The 10,247-nt window shown below is 38.2% G+C and overlaps 1 protein-coding gene across 1 annotated transcript; it reads left to right on the top strand.

Moving 5' to 3' along the window:
* The first annotated feature begins 755 nt into the window (after window positions 1-755).
* Window positions 756-5,282, top strand: LOC131077925 (pentatricopeptide repeat-containing protein At1g08070, chloroplastic). Its single transcript, XM_059211488.1, has 5 exons — window positions 756-845; window positions 975-1,135; window positions 1,189-1,294; window positions 1,387-4,727; window positions 4,857-5,282. Exons 1-4 carry the CDS (start codon window positions 756-758, stop codon window positions 2,143-2,145), a joined length of 1,116 nt encoding a protein of 371 aa, XP_059067471.1. The 3' UTR covers window positions 2,146-4,727; window positions 4,857-5,282.
* The last annotated feature ends 4,965 nt before the right edge of the window (window positions 5,283-10,247 follow it).

Here is a 10,247-nt window from a genome sequence, read left to right on the forward strand (position 1 = left end):
CTTGGTGCCTTGAACAAGCCCATTGAGAAAGTAGCATACCTAACCTCCTCCTTAGTAACTAGTACCATAATTTGAGCATTGCTAGTCTAAGTTAGGGTCCTAGGCACACAATTTAACATTTGTTCATCTAGGCCAGGAACAATGTCCATTTGTCCCTCTCCGTAAGCATTGTAAAAGTACCTAGAAGCTATCTCCCCCAACTGGAGGTCATCAGTAAAAGTTTGATTTGATTGTTATTTTGAATGTTGATTTTCATTTTCAGATATAAAATAACATGAAGTTTTTTAAATCAAAGAAATTGAATTTATATTTAAAAAATAAATTTTCAGTGTTGTTGATTTACTTATTTTATGACATTTAATGTTAAATTAATCTGTAAACATACTTAATTATAAAAGTTTTGAAAATTTTTGTTTCTAATTTTAGTTTTAAGATATTTGGATAAAATTTTAAATTTTATAATTTAATCACACTTGCTCTCTTGTATGGGGTTGAGGTTTAGTCCTTATAAAAACAAATTGAGACAAAATAAAGAAAGTTCTTATCTTTGATCAGGGGCTCTAGACATCTACATGTCAAATGGTTGGTTTTCATTCTATCGTTTGAGAACCCCATGAGAACCTGCCCTAATTCATTTGGACTAAAAACTAAAAACGCGATGGGGTTGATTCATATACCACGTTTGAGAATTCAGGAGACGCAAACGATGTTGCATATGCTTTAACAGTAATCACCCTCGATGCTTTGGTCATTCAATGCCATCTATTGCCCATCTCAGAACACTCTGTAGTGTGGGCCGCTTGAAAGAGGCAATACATATTCTGCTTACTGCAATTAATCATCCTGTAGATTATTCCACTTATCTTCAACTATTGCAGATCTGTATTTCCTAAAATGCTCTACCAGAAGCAAAGCTCATTCACTCTCACATCACTGAAAGGGGTTTCAAATTTGCCAGACATACTTCTTTACAGAATAAGCTTATCAATACGTATGACAAGTGCGAAAGGTTGAAGGATGCTTGCAATGTTTTCGAGAACATAAATGAGCCCAATGTCTCCTCATGGAATACCATAATTGCAGCTTACAGAAGACATGGCTTTCCTCAACAGGCATTGACATTGTTTCACCAAATGTAAGGAACAAACATCCACCCTAATAACTTCACCTTTGCCACTGTTCTTCCAGCCTGCGCTTAGATGGGAGCTTTGGAATTGGGTTTGGAGATCCATTTAAGGATAATAGAAAGTGGGTTTTTCTCAGATGTTGTACTTGTGACTGCTCTGATAGACATGTATGCAAAATGTGGAATGATATACAAGGCGCGTGAACTGTTTGACAAAATGCCTGAACGAAATGTGGTGTCTTTGAATGCAATAATTGTAGGTTATACACAAACTGGGCTTGTTGAAGAAGCTCTGGAGGTTTTTAAAGAAAACTCAGGTTGCAGGGGTAGAACCCGACTCTTACTCCTTTGCCAGCATAAAACCAGCTTGTGCGAAAGTTGGATATTTGGAACAGGGTAAGGAAATCCATCGAAAAATAATTGAAGATGGATTTTGGTCAGGTGTTGTTGTTGCGAATGCTTTAATAGACATGTATGCAAAATGTGAAAGCATAGAAAAAGCACTCAAATTGTTTGAGAAAATGCCTCAACGTGATGCAATTTCATTCAATGCAATTATTGCTGGTTGTGCCCATAATGGTGCCCTTGATGAGGCTTTAAGGTTTTTGGAAGAAATACCTCACCCGAACATTGTGACATGGACTACAATTACAGCCGGATGTGCACAATATGGGTTTGTTGAAAAAGCTTTAGTTCTTTTTAAGAAAATGCAATTGTTCGGTATGATACCCAGCTCTGCAACCTTTGCCAGCATCCTTCCCGCGTGTGCCAAAATGGGAGCTCTGGAGCAGGGTATGGAAATCCATGAAAGGATAATTGAGCACGGATTTTTTTCAGATGTGGAAGTCGTGACTGCCCTTGTAGATATGTATGCAAAATGTGGAAACATACAAAAGGCGCGAGAATTGTTTGACAAAATGTCTCAGCAAAATGTGGTCTCTTGGAATGCAATGCTTGCAGGATATGTGCACAATGGTGTTCTGGACGAGGCTCTTAAGGCTTTTCAAAGAAATGCCTGAAAGAAACGTGGCCTCATGGAATGCAACTATCGCAGGATATGTACAAAATGGACTTGTTGAAGAGGCCTCGGAGAATTTTAAGCAAATGCTCTTGGTAGGTGTAGAGCCAAACCCAACAACCCTTACGAGCATCCTCTCAGCTTATGCAAAACTTGGAGCTTTGGAGCATGGTATGGAGATCCATCAAAAAATAGTTGATAATGGATTTTTGTCAGTTGTTGTAGTTGCAAATGCTAGTCGACATGCATGCGAAATGTGGAAGCACAGATAAGGCGCGCAATTTGTTTAATAAAATGCATCATCCAGATGTCATCTCATGGACTGCGATGATTGCAGGGTACGCAATGCATGGTTTTTGTAGGATGCCTTAGAACTCTTCGAACTAATGAAGCATTCTGGAGCCAAACCCAACTATGTAAGCTTGGTATGTGTTTTGTTTGCATGCAGCCATGCAGGTCTAGTGGACGAGGGATGCAAATATTTCAATGGCATGAGCGCTTCTTATGGTATTATTCCTACAACGGATCATTATGTATGCATTGTTGACCACCTTGGCCGTGCTGGCTATCTTGAGGAAGGCTTAAACTTTATTATCAAAATGCCAATAAAACCCGATGTGCTTGTGTGGATGTGCTTGCTTGGTGCTTGTAGATCTCACAAGGATATAGGGCTAGGAGAATTTGTGGCAACATTCATTTTTGAGTTGGATCCTAAAACTGCTGCGCCTTATGTTCTTTTGTCAAACGCTTATGCAGAAGTGGGTAGGTGGAGTAACGCTCGAGTTGTAAGGAAATTGATGAAAGATAGAGGAATTAGAAAGATACCTGGATGCAGTTGGATTCAAGTGCATAAATTGGTACATGTTTTTTGTGTAGGAGACAAATCACACCTACAAACACCAGATATCTATTCAACATTGGATAACTTGTCTTGGGACATGAAAGCAGCAGGATATATTCCACATTAAAAAAACTTCATTGAATGATGTGGAGGAGAAGAAGGAATTATTTCTTGGCCACCGTAGCGAGAGGTTGGCAATTGCACTCGGATTGTTAAACACGTCTACTGGAACAATTATTACAATTGTCAAGAACCTCTGAGTATGTGGGAAATGCCACACTGTAACTAAGTTTCTCCAAAATTGTTGATAGACAAATTATTGTGAGAGATGCAAACCGCTTCCGTCATTTCAAACATGGAAAATGTTCAAGTGGAGATTATTGGCGATGCTAAATGAAGCAACCTATAAAGACAGGTATGCACTATAACAAGGTGCATGGTATCAGACTTGCAACGGTAAATCAGGAATCAAGTTTTATTTTTATTTTCTTAAAATGTGTTTATCTCTGTTTGGGAACGGTAGACCATGTTGTATGGTTGAAACTAAACAGCCCACAACATACCAGCTCTTTAAACTCTTCATTTTGTATGGTATGTGTCATTACTTAGTTGTACTGACGGTGTATTTGCCTAAGCCAATAAAACCATGCAGTGGTCATGACATGAATTGTCTTTCTGGAAACCTATACATATCTCGAGTGAAAAGCTGGAGGAGGCAGCCAAAAAACAGGAAACACACAAGGAGTGAGAAACTTGGAGGAAATGGTAAGCTGCTTAGGGCAGCAGGGAGTATGAGAGAGATTTACAATCGATTCACTGCTTGAATAGGATAAGCAAAGCGTCTCTTGAATTTAAAGCTCCTACGTTTGTTATTTTTATGGTCTTTTGTTTGGATTAATTTTTTTTGCAAAATTATATTTGTCCAATCTACTTTGTATAATTTATGGTTAAGGATTTCTAATAAGTCTTCAGATGTCTATTTTTAGTTCCTGCAAAGGGAAGGAAGTATTGCTCCAAGGTAGTTTTTAACAGGTGTTAATCCCTGTGGTTTCAACCAATCATTATTCGGGTTTCAGCTTGAATGAAACTGAAATATACCAAACAGGAAACTACACAATCTAACCATAAATATAGTTGCACAATCTAACAATGAACATAGACTTTCTGAAGATCCGTTAATAAGGATCAAAGGTTCTGCACTCCTCAAAGCATTGCACTGATGGCAGAGTGCAATATAAAGCTGGTTGTAGCCCTTGCTGTCATTGAGGAATGTTGTGAATTAAACCTTGCTATTCCTCAGGTAAATTACATCAGCGATTCACTAGTGTTTTTCTGTGCCTTATCATGTAAATTGTTGCTTTAAAAGCTAATACAATGAATGTAATGTATAAAGGGTACGAGCTATGCCAAGTTGGCTACTTTAGCTCTGATCATAGGTTTATATGGGTATTTTATGCTGTGAGCTATGAACTAGTCCTTGATGAGTCTACAGGATATTTGTATTCATCATGGAATAATTTGATTGTTTTGGCAGATTCATGCTTTGTCCCAGCCAGATTCTATGCACTATTTTAAATCTCTAGATGTTTTGGAGTTGGGCTTGTTTCTATTGCATCTTTGCTGTTTGGAGCCATGCTCAGAGAGCAAGTTTCTCCAATCACACAGCCTAAATTGTATCTGAAGCTTGCATTCACTGTAACATTTTTTGCTGGCATTTTTCAGGCTTTTGTGGTGATTCTCAGGTGACTGATCCACATCCTTTCTTCATATAGACTTAATCATTGTTATTATTTACACATTTATATGTTAAAGCAGGCTGGGATTCATTGTTGACTTTTTGTTCTGAGCAACTCTGGTGGGATTCATGGCAGGTGCAGCAGCAGTTGTAGCGTCCCTTTAGCAATTGAAAGGCCTTCTGGGGATTGACCACTTCAGTCCAAAGATAGACATAATTTCTGTCTTGCGTTCTGTTTTTTAGATTGAAAAAGAACTTTGATGTGGTCCAAGTTAATCATGTATAGGTTATAGCTTATTGATTATTACCCCTTTACTTCTTTCTTTTTGTGTCTTTTATGTATGTTATCTTGTTGTGCGAGAGTTGGCATCCAACCTGGAGATGGTATAGTATTCTCTATAGAGGTATTTTGACCTCACGTGATGGTATAGTATTCTCTATAGAGGTATTTTGACCTCACGTGAGGATATAAGTGTCCCACTTTGAAGTGGAATGGTTTGGCCATGTGTCAACATATTATGGTGTGTGTAAGGTCAATATGGATGGCATATAATAGCATGTAAGAGGGATATTACACTTGAATCTTGATTAGAGTAATGTCCCCACTTTGAAATAGAATTTAAAAATAAATGATAATAATAAAATTAAATCATTAAAAATTAAATTAAAATATAAAATAATATAATTAAATATTATTAATTAAAAATTAATTAAGTTAATGAAAAGTCAAAAGACATGAAAGGAAAAGTTGTGGCTCCCTCAACAATGAGATATAAAAAGGAGAAGAGAACCTCATTTGAGAGGGGGAAAAATTTGGAAATGAGAAGTGCAGATCTGATTATGAAAGGCTGTGTCCCTTTCAAAGGGTAGAAATAATGAAGAGTTGCACTCTTTCAAAGGGTGCTAATGGTGAAAGGGTATGTCTCTTGCCAAAGGGCATACATGATGAAGAGGTATGACGTCTCCCTCAAATTAAGAGATATAAAGGGAAGGAATCAAAAGCATCTAGTGACATCACCATTGATCAGATTAGATCAGAATTGTTATTAAGTTACAGGTAGTAACATTTGTGTTCTTGGTGGTATGCATGGGGATGTGCTTAATATGTATGTTTAGTATATGAAGCTTGATAAAGTTGTTATGCAAAATCTAGCAATAATATTGTTATAAACTGCAATATGTATGACAATCATACTTAATATCATATATATTCATAATACATTAGAAGTTAGTGTACTTATAGTCTAAATCATGTTATTAATGTCAGTATTTAAGAAGATGGGGGTGAGATGTTCCAAAGAGGGGCAGTCTAAATCCAAGCAATAGGTTAAGTCCCAAGATAGGGTGGGGATCAACGATCCATAAGCCTTGAGGGTATAGACCCAAGATAGGTAAGGGCTTGGATCTGTAAACTTTGAGGGAACCTACTGTAGTTGGTCTCTAATCGCTTTGGTAACATACGTAAACCCTTCTCCCTTAAAACTGAAGTAGTAGAAGGGTTTAATGTCTATATTATTAATGATATTAATCATCTAATGAGGAAAATAGATAACCACTTGTTAATAACTAATTGAAGAATATCAATCAATTTTAATATATTGAAATAGATCAGTTAGGGGACATTACAGACATGTATTAATAATTTTTATGGTGCATCTTTGAGTAGGTTATGCTAGGACAAAATAGAGTGCCCAAGTTTTGGTAGTCAAATATGACAAGTATAAAAGTTGTAAGATTTGTTAGGAATATGTAAAAAATAGTCAAGAGCACTAAGACCAAGAAGATGACATTAAAATTTGGATCCAAGATTGGATGACATACTTTTTGTGGTTTTTTTTTATCATTTTCTAAAGCACTATGGTTTCCATTTGGAATTCTTACCAATTTATTTGGTAATTGGAGTTGTGGTTGTATGGTTAATTTCTAGGTACAATTTGTTAGAATTCATGATTGATGAATTCCACAATGCCCAGTAATCACCTGCATGCAGATACCTGCCACACACAAGAGAAAAACCTACAAACAAGAGTGTGCAAGAATAATTGGAGACAATTGCAAGAAGGAATCATAATTGAATTAACTTGCCAAAATAATTACAATGAGATCAATCTTTTAATAAAGGAGACCAAAACCCTAATGCAAACCCTAAGGGATGCATGCATAAAATAAAATAATTATGAAGTGCCAAAAAAAAACTTCCTAAATTTAGCTTAAGTGAAAAAAGGAAAAGGTGACTTAATTTATTAATCAATATGATTAAATTAATTAAGTAAATAAAACCTTTTACTCTAACACCCCCCCTTAAGATGAATTTAGGGAGTAGCCAAAAAGCTAAGTGCATGAAAGCAACTACATGCAAAAAATGCAACTACATTCAACAATGCAAATTTGGATCCCGATAACAAGGCCTGATGAGGTACCCGATCACAACATGCAAATTTTTGTAAAGTGGAGAAAAGGAGAAAACCCAATGGAAAAAAACTCCTCTCCAAAAAGAGATGGAAAAAAGAAAGTACATATGCAAGTGCATGTCTCAAGAGACTCTATCAAGAACATTTGTACAACCAACCCCCCCCCATGAGAGAGGATTGAAACTCCAAAGCCCCCCCAGAATGATAGAACCCCTGTGTTGATAGTCAAGCCAATGTGTCTCCAATATAGAAGAAACAAAGGTTGCAGACAAAGAAGAGGATAACCCTAAACAAGAGGTGAAACTGGAAGGCCTGGATTATGCTCAAAGGAGAATTCATGATGATGTTGTAATGGAATCCCCAATGATGGTAAGACAATAGATGTGTTGAATCTGTCATCTGAGAGGAGATGAGTGTCCTCTAATATGTCTTCAACAACTGGAATAGGTGGCTCGATGCATGGAGCTTCAATGTCAGTCAATGCTGAAGACGAATCCTGCTGAACAAAAACAATCTCAACAGGAGGTGGAGGTGTAGAAGTCACAACACTAGTTTCAGGAACAACGCACAAGTCCAAGTAACTTGACTTCACCTCAACATGCTCTGTTGAAGAAAGAGAGTGATACTTCGACAGTGGATATGGTGGACCAAAATGAGAGAAAGAGTACAAGCGGGAAGAATGATCAACTGTCCCTGTTGCAACAATATTGTAGTCTCATTGTCTCTGATGTGCATTGAATCTTGGGTGAACTCAAATGTCTTCCTTGTCCCACTGTGAGTAATCTGATAGATGGAGAGAAGGTTAGAGGACAAAGATGAAACACATAATACATCATGAAATGTATCATCATCAATGTTGATAGAGCCTTTCCCACATACAATCATAACAATGTTGTTACCCATCAAAATGTGTGGTGTAGGAGAAGCCTGGAAAGATGAGAAAATATCGTGAGAAGATGCCATATGACGTGAAGCACCTGAATCAAGTAACCATCTAGAAGAAGGTGGACTAACTGTTGCACATAATGCATGACCCTTACTTCTGTCCGGTCCATCTATCTGGAATGAAGAAGAAGAAGAAGATATGTGAGAAGTAGTAGAAGAAGAAGGAATATCAATGTTGCTCTTTTGAAGAAGAGTTGTCAAATTTGAAACCTGTTTTGCATATCCATCAATCTTCTTCTCATAGCATTGAGACTCATCATCATTTGGCTTGCAGCAATAAGCACACTTAGGTCTATCTTTCTTTGATTTTTCGCCCTTAGGAGGAGGTGGTCCAGAGGACTGTTGTGAACTAGAATCTTTCCTAGGCTCGTTGGTCTTCGGCTTCTGTTTATGTCTCTGTGGCTCTTGAGAGGATTGTGCAACCAAGGCATGGTTCTGTGATTCGGTGTGAGAGTCCAACTAGGATATTTGGGCTTGCTCACGAGTTAGATGATCACAAAACACCTCAAAAGTGGGCATGGTATGACGTGCCCCCATAACATCCATGGTGGAGAAAAAACAAGAAGAGAAAATATGAAAAAGGACCTCAAAGCTTAGTGAGAATCAGGTAGATGCACTCTGTATCTGTCTTGGTAGTACCAACACCCTCCAACTGAGATCTTAGTGATTTGAACTTCATCAGGAAGTCATCAATGGTAGGAAAGGAATAAGGTGCCAAAGAAGTCAATTCTGCCTCAATCTGTAGAGCCTGAAACTTGTTGATGGCGCCAAAGAGTCTAAAAATTGATCCACATGGTCCGAGGTGTAGTGCAACCCTCAAGGTGGAACAAAAGACTATTTGAACTATTCAGGGAAATCATCCCCATGGCCTCATCCATGCGGTTTTGGTGCTGCGTGATCTCAAATGCACAAGTCAATTGAGGCTAAACCTCATCCAAACAAGACCCTAACCCCTTCGCTATGAGAAGGTGAGTCATATGTGCTTTCCAGGTGTGATAATTGTGTGGAGGGAGCCGCTCAATAGAGGAAGGGTCTGCCATGTGAAATAGAGGAAAAATGACCCCTACTATACAGAAATCCAAACCCTAGCACAAATATGAAAGTTGGAAAGTGCGAAAAAGAAAACAACACAAATGACTGATCTTTGTGCACTTGATGAATTTTCTGATAGAATAAGATACATATCTGGATAGAGCGTTCCAACACCTTTCCAACGCCTATTCGTTTGCAAAAAATGGAGTCTGTATGCAAAAGATATGCCCCCGGAAGTGCCAAAAGGAAGGTCTGACTTTGATTGGTAATAAATGCAGCAAAACAAAAAGTCAAGAACAAATACCTTCAGAAATGGATTTGGCTTAGAAAGAGCTTTTTGACGATATATGGTTTGTCAAAAAACGCCTATGTTTGCTCCCGATATGACCAAAAAACCCCAATAGGCTCAAAAAATCTTTAAAAGAGAGAGTCGATGGTCCACTGGTGGTGCACAGGCGGTTGAGTTGGTGGCGACCAAGCGGAGGGGTGGTGGAGCAGAGCCGGGCGAGCTTCCATGCTGGTAGAGCGGCCATGGCAAAGCGACAGGTGGAACTTCTGGCGGGCAGCTGGCGACGGTCTGCGGTTGGCAAGTTGTTGATGGTCTGCGGACCACTGGCGGTTACCCTGACGGCCAACGGGCTTTGACCATAAAAAAAAATTGTTTTTGTTCTGATAGGGCCGTACGGTATGGACAGTACGACCCAAAAAATACTTTTTTTTTGCCTCTTGTGCCTCTAATACCGAAATATATCGAATTATATATAAAAATATGTGGAATCGGCCTCTTGAAGCCAACCACGATGTCCTTTTTTGCCCAAATTGATCCAAAAAATAGGTGCCCTTTGGATCACAAAAAAGCTGAATTTTCAAATCCTCACAGATCTGATTTTGAGATTCAAATTGATCTAAAATGCACAAAAAACTTCGCTGTTGGGAAAATCTCAAATTTGACGAACGGGTTGCGTCAGGTCTGGAGCTCTGATACCATGTTAGAATTCATGATTGATGAATTCCACATTGCCCAGTAATCACCTACATGCAAATACCTGCCACGTACAAGAGAAAAACCTACAAACAAGAGTGTGCAAGAATAATTGGAGACAATTGCAAGAAGGAATCATAATTGAATTAACTTGCCA

Source organism: Cryptomeria japonica, chromosome 9 (assembly GCF_030272615.1).
Source record: "Cryptomeria japonica chromosome 9, Sugi_1.0, whole genome shotgun sequence".
Classification (NCBI taxonomy): Eukaryota; Viridiplantae; Streptophyta; class Pinopsida; order Cupressales; family Cupressaceae; genus Cryptomeria; species Cryptomeria japonica.

Coding starts and splice junctions, on each gene's coding strand:
- LOC131077925 (XM_059211488.1), top strand. CDS start 756: ATGCCATCTATTGCCCATCTCAGAACACTCTGTAGTGTGGGCCGCTTG. Junction 846..974: donor TTACTGCAATTAATCATCCT/GTAGATTATTCC, acceptor ACTTCTTTACAG/AATAAGCTTATCAATACGTA. Junction 1,136..1,188: donor TTGACATTGTTTCACCAAAT/GTAAGGAACAAA, acceptor CTGTTCTTCCAG/CCTGCGCTTAGATGGGAGCT.